This window comes from Salarias fasciatus, chromosome 6, assembly GCF_902148845.1.
Source record: "Salarias fasciatus chromosome 6, fSalaFa1.1, whole genome shotgun sequence".
Taxonomy (NCBI): Eukaryota; Metazoa; Chordata; class Actinopteri; order Blenniiformes; family Blenniidae; genus Salarias; species Salarias fasciatus.
Genome location: NC_043750.1, coordinates 26,011,623 through 26,028,046, shown reverse-complemented (window position 1 = coordinate 26,028,046; position 16,424 = coordinate 26,011,623). Strand labels below are relative to the sequence as shown.

Genomic DNA, 16,424 nt, shown 5'->3' with positions numbered 1-16,424 from the left:
TAGAAAATATAACCTTTTTATAACTTTGACCAAACATTACAAACAAAAAAAAATAATCATTTGTCTTGATTCAAGACTTTAGGAGGCAAAGGTGGTGACTATTCGCGAATCTAACAGAGACACTGTTCAGATAAGCATCATTGTTCATCAGATTTTTTTTTTGTATATACTTGTACAAATCTGAGTTTAAAACAGAAAAATATGCTCGTACAGCCTCTTGTAGCATTTTGTTAACATTTTGTAATTTTACTAAAGCATGAAAATATTTAACTAATTATGTCCTTATTTGGAGTCACCATGTTAGATACAAACATATGTAAAACAGTGCAAGACAAAAAAAAGAAAGGCATCTGCTCGCTACTCTGCAAGATGAATAAACGTCCAGCATTTATCCAGATAAAAATGTAAATACTTTTTAACAACAACAACAACAACAACAAAAAACAACTTAAGTGTTTACATTCTTTGCTCGGTGATTTTGACATTGATGAAAACCCAAACGACAAATCAGGACCTTCGTTTAGTCTCTGGGTCCGTCTTTCAGCTCGCCGCCTGCTGAACGACTTTCCCTCCCGGCGATGATCACAACCACTGATCGCACAACAAAATTACTCAAACTTGTTTTCACACTGGTGTGGGTGCGTCCACCATGACAGAGCTCATCCTGGTCCTCAGCATCCGCTGTTGCGGCGCATGAAGGCGTGGCCCCTGACTGGGTGCATCATCTCAATGAAGGTCAGGGGCCCCACCGTGATCTGACTGGGGCCCTGCACCTTGAAGCCGGACTTCTGGTAGAAGGGAACCAGGAAGTCCTCGCACATGAGCACGGCGCGGCGGACGAAGGGCAGGCAGCGGAGGTACTGCAGGTAGCGCCACATGAGGATGGAGCCCTTCCCCTGCTGGCGGAAGGTGCGGTGGACGGCCAGGACGTGGATGTGGACCGTGGTGCCGTGCGGCTTGTGCAGCGTGAGGGCGTCCTGGAGAGCAGACGGCAGGGAGAGAGCAGTGAGGGGGAGGGAACGCTGCTGCAGGACAAGCTGAACCCTGAATTAAAGGCCTTTCTGTGTTTGATTATTTCAGCTTCCTCTGACAGTCCAACATCTTCCACTTGATGTCAATAAGTTGAAAGAATTATCTTCTGTGTTCTACTCAACATTATTACATTGTTTATGTCACCTATTGTTTCGAATTATTCCTGTTTGATCCTTTTGTTGAGAATTGCTTAAATCTTTGTTATAGGTTTTGTTATTTTGTGATGGGATGGGATTTGTGGATTACTTACAGCCTGTCCTTAAATTTAGGTAATTTAAAAAATATCAAAACTTTACACAAACACTTGATTGAAAGAGTTTTAGTTTTTAAATTCCATAATTTAAAAAAATTAACTTGTGAACATTTTGAGGTCAAAACATCTCAAAATCAGGACAATCGAGAAATTACATTAATGTCTGAAGCTGTACAAACATTAGAATGAGTCACATCTTTAGAAAATGTTTCGTAATATTTGGGCACAATTAAACTAGATAATTCAAAATCTGCAACTCTACACTGCTTTTCAGTTGAAGTAACACAGTTGGAGACTTGGATTAAAGTGGCAAAAACTAACAGAATTCACATTCATATGAGAGCAAATTTCAGCAAAATTACCAATTATAATTATACAGAATCAAATTGTGGGTGGTGGGGTTTTAATAAATATATTGGCGTTTTTTTTTTTTGTCTTTGTGGTTTATATAAGCTACAGTCTAAATAAATACAATGAAAAAATGTTTGAAATATGTCATATGTGAAACATCAAGGTGAATTTTTACAGATTTAACTTGCAGGGGAAATTAAAACTCAATGTGTCACTTGTTGAACCTTTCACCTGAAGAGCTCAGACTGCGTTTGGCAAAACGCTTGAATAAGGTTTTCGATGTCCAGGGGATATTGTGGCTCCCCTGACTCCAATAAAGCTGACTATTTGATTTAAAGGGCCTATCTGACCCTGACTCCACCTGTCAGTGTATTTATTTCACGACAGATATAAGAGGATCTGTGTGACATTTATCGTCACTGAATTTCCGAAGACATACTACCGTAAATATGCACTTAAATCTCTCCGGTAATCTGTTTTCAACCTCGTCTTGCGTTTTCCCCGCCAGTCCGTGTCGGCGGTAAATCTGATGTCCAGGTGTCTTACCTCGGTAAGCCGCTCCTGGTCCCACAGTGAGCCGATGATGAACGCCACCAGCCGGCCCTCCTCGAACCAGCCAAGAGACAGCTCGGGACACAGGCTGAGGAAGTGACGCACCTCGTCCAGGTGGAGGGGACACTCGCCGGACACCGAGATGAAGGCTGCGACGGGAACAGGACACACGTCTCAGCAACAACAACAAAAAAGTATATAAGGAATAGATCCGGTGCTTTTGGGTGATGGGGGCTGCGCAAATAATGGATCCCTGTGAGGGTTTAGGGGCAATTTCATCTAGAAATTTAAAAAATGCGAAAGATTGATAGAATGAAATAGGAATTGTAAAATTACGCAAATAACGGATCCATTATTGGCGCGGCGCAAGATCATGCAAATCACTCAAAAGCACTTTACAAATATTTCCTGACGCAAAAAAGTGATAATTATATCACCTACAATATGAAAAACAAAATATATATATATGATCTTCCGTTTACTGTATTTGTCTCAGCAGTTTTTTAAGCGCCTCCGTGCGTAAAAGTGCACAGAGTCTGCAACCTTTGACATAGATCCGCAAAAAGTACAACAATCGCAAAATGAAGAAATAAATGTTTTTTAAACCTTCTCTTTCGATCTCGAACACGCTGATGGCGTCCTCCGGGCTGAGGGAGCGGAACTCGCTGGCGGGCAGCGTGTGTCTGCGGCCCTGCGGCACCGGCGGGGCGCGCATGTGGAGCGGCTTCCTGAACGGCCCCGCGCTCATCACGGACAGGCTCATGGCTCTTCACACCAAACACGGCGAGGTCACAAATCAGCGGGCAGACAAGCTCGATCTCTGAGTTTCAGTCCAATTTTCCGACTGGGTCAGCCTGACCTGTGTGCGTAAAGCGTGCGTGGGAGCGCGCCTGAAGACTGAGCCGAGACCTGAACACCGCCTGTATTTATACCGGCGCGCTGTTTATAATCCGTGAGAGCGGCGGATTGGCCAAACCCTCCACTTTCATGAGTGAGTTGAACAGAGGTCAAAGGGGGGATCCGTGTGTGGAGAATTCTGGGTCTCGTGCACCTCAGCAGTCGATTTGGATCTTAAAGATCGTGTGTTTACGGCTCTATTTTATTAATGGGAAGAATGACTCAATAAAACAGTGACTCACAAGAGGTATTTAGAAAGGAAGGAGCTATTCTGATCGGTTAGTGTCAGTGCCAATTAAAGCAGTCAGACTGAAGAAGCTCCATTTACCTCACTTGGAGTGATTTCCCACAAGGTGGCTTTCCGTTTACGGTTCAAAGTCCCTTTAAGCGGAGTTCACGATTTTTCCATGCTTCTCCAAATCTGTAAGAGGATTAGAGAATGTGTGGGAGTTTGTTTATCTTCAGGGTTAAACAAACTCTGTTAAGATTTTCAAGAGGGTAAACAGCGAGTGGTGTCAAAACATACAATCCAGGGCCCAGAAATAGCATTATGGCCCACTACCCTGCAAAGTATGACCAATTAATCACAAAGAAAACGATTAAATATCTGTTGTGATGTAAGAAAGCACTTCTCTGCAAGTGACTCACCCTATTGATGGTTAATCTTAACATAGCTGCCGAGGTCAAGGGCCTTACTCAGTATATAGCAGGATTTGAACCAAACCTCTGAACAGTCCACAGTCTAACTGTCCAAAATTATATGCACCCAAGGTTATAGAAGACTGGTTGGTTATGAATGATGTGAATGAGAGTATGTTTGATAAACTATCTTTCCATTTGCCCTGTGACTGAATGGTTACGAGTAGAGGGTGTATAGATCCTGGCTTCTTCCAAAGTTAGCTGGAATATTCATAAACGCAAATACAATTTGGAGTTCATGAGTTTAACCCACTGCAATTCAAATTACGCTGATTTGAACACAAGAATTGACAGAAGCCTTTAAAATCTGGAGCAAAAGTATAAAAAGGAAATGCTTCAATCTGTAGCAGAGCCAGAGTCGAGGCAAGGGGGCAGTCGCCCCAGGGTCCACAAGGTCATAGGGCCCCGTTTCATGTGATGGTTCACATTTACCCGTAAATAAATTATTATAATAAAATGTGCAGTGTGTGCGAGAAGGTATACGCATATGATTGTGGGCTCCAATTTACAAATTCTTACATGAGGACTGTCCGTGAATGCATCAGAGCTGTAAGCCAGCGCTGATTGGCTGTGCGGCAGGAACGAGTTTTTTCTTTGCACTTGATCTGAACTCTTTGGAGGGAAGTTCAACAGTATGCTAAACACTATGCTAGCCGCTAGCGGTACTACCCAAAACCTAACATCGGAGCCATTGGTGAGTCAGTGAAACCTTCAAAAATATTATCTTTATCAGAATGCTGTGGCCTTAAACACCTAGCTATTTGAATGTGCCTTGTATTGCTTTCAACTATAAGTGACAGCGAGTCTATTTTTCTTTTTAATATACGTGAATTCCAAAAGATATAGATAGCTGTGTCTATATCTATCTGAATAGATCGTGTAATTTTAGACCAGCTGTGTTCATTTTATGTTTAAGCTGTATCAAAGATGGTACAGATTTAGCCAGTAAGTTTTTATCTGAGCTTTCAGCACCATGGACAGCGAACACTCTGTGATTGACATCTGTCAGGCTGCATTTGAGTTTGTGTGTGTGTGTGTGTGTGTGTATTTGTTCTTCAGAACAAGTTTGTGAACTGGTTTGTGACTTTATTCTGCTTTCTGATGCATATGCGTTTGCTTGGCTCAATAAAAGTGAGCATTAGTGTGTTGTTTGATGGTAGCATGAGGTATTGTTTGAATGGTAAACTTACTATCATAAGGGCCCGTCGAGAATGCTCCGCCCCCTCTGTACTGAGACCCATGCTCCGCCTCTGGATTCAATTTTTCCAGAGTTTTTACTTTAGAGCAGGGGTCACCAACCCTGTTCCTGGAGAGCCCCTATCCAGCATGTTTTAGTTCTCTCCCCGCTTCAACACACCTGAATCTATTTATTCTCTAATCACCAAGCAAAGAGCAAAGCCCAGTAACGAGCCTGTTGATGCCAGCAGTTGTGTTGAAACAGGGAAAGAAGGAAAACATGCTGGATAGGGGCTCTCCAGGAACAGGGTTGGTGACCCCTGCTTTAGAGTATACATCATGGGTTGGTGTTGAATAACATTCACATTTTCCTTTAGCTGACCTAAAGAGGTATATTTTGCTTAATAAAGCAAAATGTCTTTCCCCAACACAATGAATTGATGATTAATTTAAAAATGCACCTAAAAACATCAAAAGAATAAATCATGGAGGGATTCAACATACACTGTGGAAATACACTTCTCTTTCACACTCTTTTTTGTGTTAATTGAAATCTCATCAGCTGTGTGTAATGGACTGTATAGTTGTTCAAGTGTATTGTTAGCTGGTATTGGGCTGGGCACCATTGGATCCCAAACAGAACAAAGCGAAGATGGTTGGATGAGATCTCATTAAATGAAGATTGGGTTTCCTATGGAATATGTGTTATTAAAGCCAGGGTCGGCGATCTTGGAAAACTAGCATGTAGCACGAATGTAGCGTCTCCCCAAGGCTCCGCCTAGCTCCGCCCAGCTCCCACCCCGTTGGGAGCGAACACAATGGATGCAGAACACGCGCGTGCGAGTGTTTGAGATCGCCTCCAATGTCATTAACCTTTCTGACTGCCCGCACACAACACGCATAGGAGCGCAGTGCACCCGCTCCACTTCGTTCTATTTTTCACGGGAGCCGTGAGCGCCGAGAGCGCCTTGGCAACGCGCGCGCACACTGAACCAGGGCCAGTGCACGCCATTGAAATGTACGCGCAGGGGGCTGGGAGAATGGCGAAGGGATTTGATTGGTTCCTTAAGAGCGGTCCGCTCCTTACAAGTCCGCTCCTGGTCGGAGTTTTTACTGTCCTGTGGCCGCTACAGTTGTCAGATTTTTTCCGGTCTGTTTTCCGTACACATAATGTATTGACTTCTCCCAGGGGGCAAGGAGCATTTCACTCAGTATGACAAAAAGTGCTTTTGGACAACATCGTCTACCCTAGCTTTAAATGACTGTGACGATTGCATGTATATTTGTGAAGTAATTCATCATGTATTTGTGGTAATTTTGTGCCTTTTTCCCCAAACTTTATTTATTGAGTTTTCAAAGACGAAATGGCACAGATTAACAAATGTTGCTTGGAATGGCATTTGACTTTTTTTTTTTCTTGTTTGGTATTAAAACCAAAACTACACATAATCAAAACTCCACAGTGTCTTGTCATTTTGCAGTCAGTATGTCAGGGAAAATATGCATGTCTTGTCAGGAGAATACATTTATTTCATGCTTTTTTTTGTGTATATGTTCATCTTCATGCTATGTCTTGTAGTCATATTGCTTGTCTTTGTTGTCACAGTATCAACATTTGTGTATTATGATCTTTTGGTGCGTCTTTTTCTGTATTTATGAACTCTCTGAATTTCTTAGTGATTATGTTCCATGTAGTGGTGACAATTATAGCCACTTTTTTTGGAAGTTTTGTGTTACTTTGGAGGATTTGGGGACTTGATCAAGTTATTATACAGTCTATGGGCTCATTGAATATCCGCGCTGACTTCCGGTCGTGCGTGATGACGCATACACACTGCACTGGTGACAGCCTCCGTAGCTACGTAACCACGTGCGCTCCGCCGCTTCCAGGTTACAGCTCTTCACGCTCTCCGTCATCCTCGAGCTCCCGCATCACCGACAGCAGCAACAGCGATGGCGGAGCCCGGAGCATCGGAGGCGGCGCCAGCATCACCGACACCGGGCCTCTCTCCCGCAGCCAGTCCGGGCTCGGAGCCTCCCTCCATGGCTCTGTCCCCCACGGCGGACGACTCCCAGAGGCTCCTCTTCTCCCACGACCTGGTCTCCGGACGTTACCGCGGCTCAGTCCGGTTTGGCCTGGTACGGATGATCCACGGAGAGGAGGAATTTAACTCGGACTCAGATCTCGATGATGGCGGAGGGAGAGGCGGAGATGGAGGAGGCGGCGGCGGCGGCGGCGGTGGTGGAGGCGGACGAGTCCCGTGTGGCTCGGACACTGAGAGCGCCGTGGACACCCCGAGCCGGCCTCTCGGTCGCGGGTTCGTCCGCGTCCAGTGGTACCCCGAAGGAGGCAAGCAGGACATCAGGGAGACAAAGGTACACTCAGCGGCTAGCGTGGTCGTGTTTACACCGACACTGCCCGGCGGTCCGAGCCTGACAGCGGCTCCAGGGGAGGGTTTTTGGTCTGCCTGCAGACCAGCTTCACTTAATCCATCTGCCTAAAAAGCCACAGCCCAGCTGGCTAATTGGTTAGCAGCGGAGCACACATGCTAGCTAGCAGCGTAGCTCGCAACCTCATGTCCCTCAGCCGGTCCGGGCCAACGGCACCGGCTGGTTCCGCCTCAGCGGGTCCAGCTTGCTGCTGGTCCGCCGAATAGAAACACCGGCTGTCTGGGTGCAGGTCCAGCGAGCAGCCCTGCCTGTGGCTGTGCAGCTCTTGGCAGGTGCAGGACCTTCCTGTAACCTCATACCTATCGATCAGTGACTGTAGTTCCTCAACAGGGTGTGACCTGGCCTCAGACCAAACCCTGGATGCATCTCTGTTTTATTTCTGACTCACTTATGTCTCAAACCACCCGATTTTCTTTATATAAATGTCTGTTTTTACGATCCTTGGTGTGTCGGTATTTCTCCTGTTCTAGAGGATTTGCTGACATCGTTATGAAGCCACGCCATTATATTTTATGGTAAATAATAGACTCCATGTATATTCATTTGTCTACTTACAGCCATCTCGACACTCAAAACATGCAGTAAAATCAGCTTATGTTGTGTAAATTGTGCTTTATCAACCACTGAAATATATATATTAGAAAAGGCCTGCAAAGCATTGAACATTCAGCCAGTTGGCAGTGATGTTCATTTTGGACTGATATTTCAAAATGATGCTGATTGAGCCCATGAAATACTTAATGCACTCAGGTGAGATAAGGGATATTGCTACATTTTGTTAGTTTTTTATTTATTGGTTGGCTTTGGGGCTGTCCAACCTAGCTGACCAGTATATATTGAGAAAGAAAACATAGCTATAGTAAATTGGTTATAATTTACAACTAGACTGCTGTTTCAGTAAATCAAGATTTCAGCTCACAGTTCTCATCAGCATTACATGTTGTTTTCAGAGAAAAAAAAATCAGAATTTCAGTATAAAGTAGTCATTGTGTATGATCTGACCTAACTCTTGACATAATCTGATCTCTTTGATGAAGCTGCGCTTAATTTAGATAAATATTTTCCTTCAGGACCTGAGTGATATCCAGTGTAGCAAGTTGGATAGGCTACTCATCATTCAGATAATTAGTTTTGTTGCTATTAATACATTTCTGATTGTTAACACAGACAAAAGCACCAAAGTATGAATGGAGCTGAGTAAAAACCCTAAGTCACATTAATTATCCCTTCAGTCATTTTTGTTTTTAAATAACCGCCATCGTACAGTCAACATGTTATGGTCCAGTTTGTCCTTCTAGTAGAAATCCTGTTGTGTTTATATGGCTTTTTATTTGGAAAGATGTATATATTATCATGGTTAGTCTAATTGGGATCAGTGAAGATGTGGGAAACCTGCAGCCGTGTTGCTCTCCTGGGCTTCTCTAGATTTCTCCTGGGCTTTGTGGAAAAGGGTCACCGGGTTTAAAGGGGAATGGCTCTGGAAAGAGCTCATATAAACTTGTTTTAGACGTGCAGGATGAGACCAGAAGAAGCTTTTTTTTCAGGGCTTAGGCCACTTTGTTTTGTCTTTCAAGCTAAATGAGTAAAGTTCTGGTGAGATGGAACAAAGGCCGAATGCTGCCTCCCTTCAACAATAACTGTTTACACACCGTGTGGACGGTCCACACTCTGTCCTCAAAGGATCTAGTGTGTTAAATTGCATGTGTTTGAATTTCATTGTGTGGTTTTGCTGCGATTTCTCATTTGCCGTTCTGTGCGCTTGATGCCCCATCTCAACAGGCTCCTTCTTATTTTCTGCATATATATATCCTGAGAGCATGGTTTCATATTCTTATCAATAATTCATCATTACTTCCTGCAGGAGGCAAAGTTGCGTATCTTCAAGATGGTATTTGTAAAAAATACTGACTTATATTTATTCTGCGGGCTGCGCCTCCGTAGGATTGTTTCCTTCCTGGATCAGTCTGGGTGGGAGAGGCTGCTGCGTAAACGCTGACGCTCTTGTTTGAGGCTCGATAAAACCCGCGTTTTCACAGCAAAACAGGAGAGTAGCAGTCATTAAGTGGAAGTTATTGCTCTGTTCTCACTTTCTTTGTTGCTTCATTAGAGAGCCTGGAAGTTGAACCATTGAGCTTCACCACAGCGCAGCAAATAGATGCAATATATTAAGTTTATTTTACCTGTGCCCATCATAATAACACAGAGTGTGTGGTGGTGTTGCTGGAAACGGTGGACCTGCTTCATTAAAGGATTGTTGGGAGGCCCTTCAGGCAATAACTGGCTGACAAGTGCCATTATCTGCAACCTACAGTTTGTTAATATATGACCATCAGCAGGACGACTGTCACTGGAGAGCCTAAATCTGCTCTGTGTTGTCATGCTTTAGAAAAAAAAAAAAAATCAAGACGGCAATAAATTCTGGTAAAAATTACTGCCGATCGTTTCTTGAACTGAATTTATTTTTTGAGACCAGCAGCCTCGGTCATTGTATTTCTGAGCAGCTCTGAACATGTGACCCATGTGTGACCCGGTCAGTGAACGCCTCCTGTGCAATGCTCCGTTAAACCTGCTGGATGACTCAAAACACAGCAATGACTGTGAACAAAGTTTTTTTTTTCTTTTTTGGCTCATTAACAGCATTGAAAAGGAAATTTGAATTTCAGCTTCCCTTAGACAGATGCTGCATGGTTTGTGCATCTGTGCAAACTGTGCTCTGTCAACACCCGGCCAATTCCTTTTAAAAGTTTGTAAAAAAAAAACCAAACGCATAACTTTACAAAAAGTTATTTAGTCCATGTGAGACACAGACGAGTTTGGGCCATCTGTGGTGTCTTTGAACTTGAACTTCTCAAAGCAAAGTGTGTATGTTTTGAAGGTAAATGCAACAATCTGCTAAATTAACGGAATGAGGGAGCGTTACAGTCCAGCTCATCAACAGGAAGAGAATCAACAAAAACACCAGATGCTGTTGGTGACGCAAAAGTAATTTAATAAACTTGATGAATGTTAGGTTTTAAAATAAGTTACAAATCACAGGGAATAAAGTTTTACAGTAAGGTAAACGCAAAGCTTAGTGTTCACTTTTTACTGTCACGGAGTATTCTTAACTCTAACAACCACAAAGCTGGAGGCATTGAAGATTATGAGCCGTTTCCTCCAGACAGCCTGTCCAGAAATGACAGACCCCACCTTCTCCTCATTCGCTCGCTCCCGATTGCTTGGCTGGGATTGGTTGATGCCCTCTAAAGGTCACCCGGGAGGGAACAAAGAGGCACTTACTGAACAACTGGGAACAATACACACTCCCGTATACATTTATATTGCTGCAGCTTTCAGTTTTTTTTGTTGTTGTTTTGTTTTGTTTAGTTTTTACTTGAACATACTTTTACTGCCAAGCTTCTTGTGTTTGTTTGATTCATGCTATCATGAGAAGTGTGACCATGGCTTGGTTTAATTGAAAATGTTTTTCACACCGGGATAGTCTGGGGATTCGGTTTGATTGATTGGGGAATAACGAACCCTTTTACACCTTTACTCACGACAAGCAGCTGCTCATTCAGGCTGCTATCGCAACAAATTAACTCTGAGTAGGAAGGAAAGAGGCACAAGCAAGAAGGGAGTCTGTGTGAATGATTGACCAGAAATGCCTGCTTTACACACCAATGGACAGAGCAGTTTTAAAAACACCATCACCAAAATTGACTTTAAACAGAGAAGTCGGGTCATTTTTAGTTATCAGTATGAAAATATTCAATCAGTTGATTGATTGATCAAACAAGTGTACAAGTGAGGCTTCAGCAGTCTACAGCCCAGTCCTTCATTCCAGCACATCACTTTTTGTCACCCCATGAAACCTGAATCCCTCCGCCCAGAGGAGGAGGAGGTGCAGGTATGAACGGGGATCCCTGGTTATTGCCGTCAGCTGCACTGATTCCACTCGCTGTTTTTTTTTTTTTTTTAGTGAGTCAGTCGGGATCATGGCTGACTTGTTTCATTGCCCTCAAGGCTTCGAGAGCCTGAATGAGCAGAGTGAGTCCCTTTAGTTTTATCAGCATAATGGGTGTCTGCACAGCATCCACACACAGATACTACACACTGTATCTCCGTGCACTCACCCGGTGTCTTCACGCGTTTGTCAGTGGCCTGGTTATGATCGGGTATGTTTCTATTCTCCTGCATGTTTGCGGGGAAACCTCTTAACCTGAATTCAGAAATCTGGTTTGAGAAACTGGGTTATGGGAGGTGGAGTGTGTGAAGAAAAACTGTTACCTGCAGCCTCCAGTACAGAATCAGCCAGTCAGTAAAACCACTTTTTATTCAGTCTGTAGTGCCTTCACTGATACTTTACTGCAGCACATTTTTAAGTGCACACGCTACAACCCGTGTGTTTTTACCAGGAAATGTTTGTTTGATTCTGTCAGGACAGCGAAGGCAGCGTTTCACCTCCTCTGACTTCTTCTTGATTGTGGGACATGATGATAACGAGCTCACAGCAGGTTTTGGTTCCTGTGAGATCTTATTCTCAGATCCACACACCCTGATAACTGCCCTCTTCTTCTCCACGCCGCGGCGAGGACGTTAAGATAACCCGCCCCGTGTCTGATTAGTCTCTGTGATTGTCAGAAAGGGGCAGAGACATCTGGTCTGTTTTCATGAGGAGAAATGCCTAAAAATTAAACCTCCGGCGTGAGCAGACATGTAACGATGTGAGCACCACATTTGCCACCTGAAGGTGTTGTATGGCGTCGTGGAGTGACTGTCTGGAACATTTCAGTGGACGACACTTTCTGCTGGAGGTTGTGGGAGGTGTTCTTTAAAATGCAGCATGTGCACAAAGTATTTTCTGCTTCAAATGTGCCAATGAAATGTGCATATTTTTTTGGGGCATATTTGAATTTAGTGTGTTTCAGAAGCGAATGTGTTGTGTTGTTTAGTGCTTGTGTGAGTTTGGCAGTGGGATTTATTCATCGAGTGCATCAGAAAGCCGCACACCTTTCCGTCACTGGCTGCTTTGAGCCACGGACTCCAGACGGCGTTGCTGAACACACGGTGAACCGTTTCTGCGGCACAACCTTGAAATTTCTCTCCAAGGACAGGCGTGCGCTGCAGCAGGTAGCCAGCAGCACGATGGGTGTGTGTGTGTGTGTGTGTGTGTGTGTGTCAGGGTGTCCTGACACCTGACGAGACCTCCAGAAAGGCAGCGCCGCCCCTCCTGGTCTGCAAAGGGCAGCAGCGAGGCTCGTCCGCCGGGCTGTTACAGGTTTTAATGAACGCTGCGCATCCTGTCACGGTGGGCGAGTTGAGCCGAGGCCACGGTCTCCTCCTGGACGGTGGAGCAGGCGGAGGGGGGCTGCTGACGTGGTCATAACGATGACAGGGAGGTTGGAGCTGGACGGAGTGTTTGACTGCACTGCAGACAGAAACGCGGTGGGGAAGGATCTGTGAGTGCGTGAGAGAGGTGGGGCGAAACAAGCACCGAACGCCAACGGAGGATGTCGCGTGGATGAAATGTTGTCTGGAAACAGGATAATGAGCGAGGCAGACACTTCTGCACCACACGGCTGTTATAATGTGCAGGCTTTTACTTCCCGAAATGCCATCAGTCCACCTTCTGCTACGCTTCAGGATTAAATCCCTCTTCCGCTGCTGTTCAGGCTCATCTGCCTGGAGTTGGCAGTGATATGCACGCTTATAGATTCACTGTCCTGAATACAGATCTGACTAATTCATACGTTTCTCTGTGCTGGAGCCAGTCCGACTGACTACGAAGAGAACATGAGCACCACATTAAAAGGCCTCGAAGTCAAGCTCGGACTGGAGACCTTCTTTCTATGTAGTGAGATCGAGAAGTGAGACAGATTTTATCTGAGACGATTAAATTCCGTGTAGCTGTGAGCAGACGATTGACTCCGACAAAAAAGAAGCAAACACTAACATTTTGTTGCCGTGTTTCATTGCGCAGCCATTAAGGTTCCACCTGGAAGCAGGTGTCATGGACAGTTGACTGTGGTACATTTTACACATAAAGCCCAGCTGAGTGTGGTGCTTTATGAAGTGAGCTGAGAGACTCTGCAGGTTTTACTGCTTTTATACCTCCCTTTAAAGTAGGTGTGGAAGACACTACCTGCTCTGCCAGTCGTTTAGGAACACTCCGCACACCGCTCGTTGGAAACCTTTGTATGCAGCAGACTGAATGATATGAGTGAGTGGAACGGCAAAGAAAACAGCCTGTAGTCACATGGTATGCGTTTCCTCTATGGCTGGGTGCTGTGGAGTGCTTCAGTTCAAAATGCTTTTCAGAGAAATGCTGCTTTAGAGGAGAGATCTCACCACCGACTGTAAGACCAGCTACATCTGGTAAAAGCAAAACACTCACCCTCGCAGCCACACTTTAGACTGAAATGAGGAGAAAACAGTTTTTTAAACCTTGGTCGCAAATAAGAGTCTGAAGGACATCAGATGAAAGGATCTGATGTTGTGAAGATGGCATGTGCTAGTTTGAAATTTAGATTTGAGTGTATTTTATCTTTAGAATAAGAAAAAACTACAGCAACATAAAGTGAAGCTAAAGTTGAATTAAATCTCTTTTGATAATCTTATGCTAAACCTTTTCAAACCTTTTTGAAGGCCGAATTTTGAGAAGATCTGTTGTTACTCCTTCAAATTAGAAAGGAAAAAAACCTGCAACTACAAATTTCTACTGCTGAATTCACTTCATCGTGTAAGCGCCACATCTTTGGGAGCAAAAAATCCTGTTTTTTAGGGATATCCCCTGTTGGTGTGGGTTATTCTCAAAAGTAATGTGCTGATCACTTCCATTGCTAATTTCAAGTTGGACACATTTCTCTTTGGATTTCTGTCAACATGAGTTTGAAAAAAAAAAAAAAAAAGACAGCACTGTGGAGCAAGGCGGAGTGCTGCAGGTGAGGCTGATGCTTTGCTTTGACTGCAGGCTGAGTCCCATCTGTCAGCCAGCCCCTGCATCCCTCCATCCATCCATCCATCCATCCATCCATCCATCCATCCATCCATCCATCCATCCATCCATCCATCCATCCATCCATCCAGCTGACGCGCAATGGAAACCTCTGTCTTTTAGAAGGGCTGACTCTGGAATTACATTCAAGTCACTGCACAGACTTCTTTCATCTCCATTTCCATCCTCGTCTCACGGTCAAGGAAATGGTTCCTGCTCAGCGCTCAAAAAGCATTTTAGCTGCAAGACGTCAGAGTACTCGTAGGAAATGAGCTTACCGCTGAAAAGCTTTTAAAACACAAGATCCCAATCTGTTCGTATAGGAACTGACGGCTCTGCTAAAGACTGGAAGGCATAATGTGTGACTAATAGACATGTATGCTTTTGTGAGCTAAATGTTCTGAAGAATTAAAGAGGCATCTAGCAGGAGTGAAGCGATCAGCATGCAGCAGCATAAATTCTTACCACGATTAGCTTATAAATGATTCCAGTTGCTGTCTGGGTGGAAGTGGCCTTCTGTATTGTGGTGATCACATTGCTTGTGTTATCTCTATTTATTTAGTCTCTGTCTGCAAATTAACTGAGCTCAGGCCATTTATTCAGTCGGCTTCAGTCCGCACAGTTTACTCTCTTGAATATTCACTGGTGAGCCTGAACCTGTCAAGTTTCCCATGGTTTAGATTAGAGGGGCTATACATTTATTTATTTATTTATTTTTACATCAAAACAAAATCTATAGAAGTTGATTCAGATGATCGTTTCGGTCTGGTATTATGCTGCACTCTGCTCCCAGTCAGCAGCATTAGTGCTCTTCAGATGAAGCCCGGCGCCTCTCCGTCAGGACTGCAGAGTCTGGAGGTTGACTGGTGTAATCGGGGACAGCAGTGTAAAGGCCCTCCCAGTTGTGCTGCAGAGCCGGAGTTTTGGTTTTGAACAAGTCCGCTGGGCACGTATGCTTCATAAATTAAAAAAGAAAAACTGCTCCGGCTGTTGTCTGAAGGATTTAAAGCTCGGACAGTGTCCTCGTCTTAATTTTCCAGTGCAATGAGAATGGTGACCTGTAGCAGAGCTACAGCTGGACCTTCAGAAAGAAATGAACCTACATTGAAGAGAGGAAACCAGACTTGCGTTGTTTGCTTCACTATGTGCTGCACAGTTCAGGTTAAAAAGAGCTGCTGTTGTGCTTCTTGTGCTAATTGAAAATCGGCTAGAGCAGGAAATCACTGATTTTGTTCCATCTCTGCTGACTTATTTATGGCCGTCTGACCTCTGAGCACACAAACACACCAGGCTGCCAGACCGTCCTTGCTCCTAAGCGATGAGCCGACATGACGGACGACATGGAAAAGGTGATGGAGGTGCTCAGGAGGCGAAGCTGTGACGGTGCAGAAAGGAGACGCAGCACGGTAAACATTTTGTTGCAGTGTAAAGACTGTGGCTGCGACAGTTCTGCAATGAGAATGTATCCAGTTAAAATATAAAACTAGGCTGCGGAAACTGCAGAACTCTTAATTGACACAGTTGCAGAACTCGCGGCCCTGGTCTGTGATGAGGACTTTGACGTTGGAGTAGCGGCAGACCAACTTCACCAAGACCTTGTTTGGTACGGCCTCCGCTTCAGGCCACTTGGTGAGTCAGTCGGTTCTCACAGCGATATTTCGGTTACTGCTGGCTGATGGGGGAAGTGGCCCAACCAGGTTCATCCCAAACTGAGTGAAACTGGTGTCTGGAGGAGCGATGGGGTGTAGGACTGCAGGGACCTTGCGAAGATGATTGCTGTACTGACAGTCATCACACAAAGCTGCATGAAAAAAAGAAGAATGGCTATAATACACGACAACAACTACATAAATTGACATAGAAAATGGACCCGGGGACTTTAAAACATTATAAAATACTAGGGTTTACATGTCCCATGCCATAGAAAATGGACCCATCTGCAATTACTACATGAGTTGGCATATTTAACAAGCGGATCCATAGATAAGTATAAAACTCTTACCGATAAAGTTTGCGATGTCGTTGTACTGAGGGCCA

At 44.4% G+C, this 16,424-nt stretch overlaps 2 protein-coding genes across 3 annotated transcripts in view; one reads left to right on the top strand and one right to left on the bottom strand.

The window, feature by feature from the left end:
* Positions 1-87: 87 nt before the first annotated feature.
* aanat1 (arylalkylamine N-acetyltransferase 1) lies at positions 88-3,031 on the bottom strand. The gene is made up of 3 exons (XM_030094694.1): positions 2,795-3,031; positions 2,183-2,337; positions 88-977 (listed from the first exon to the last, which is right to left on the bottom strand). The coding sequence occupies exons 1-3, from the start codon at positions 2,949-2,951 to the stop codon at positions 672-674; spliced, it is 618 nt and encodes a 205-aa protein (XP_029950554.1). The 5' UTR covers positions 2,952-3,031; the 3' UTR covers positions 88-671.
* Positions 3,032-6,845: 3,814 nt separating this feature from the next.
* Positions 6,846-16,424, top strand: part of ube2o (ubiquitin-conjugating enzyme E2O) — a 31,470-nt gene continuing 21,891 nt past the window's right edge. For both annotated transcript variants that reach the window (XM_030094630.1, XM_030094632.1), the window contains exon 1: positions 6,846-7,336. In XM_030094630.1, the coding sequence (XP_029950490.1) occupies positions 6,914-7,336 (423 nt within the window). In that variant the 5' untranslated portion in view covers positions 6,846-6,913. The remainder of the gene's footprint in view (positions 7,337-16,424) is intronic.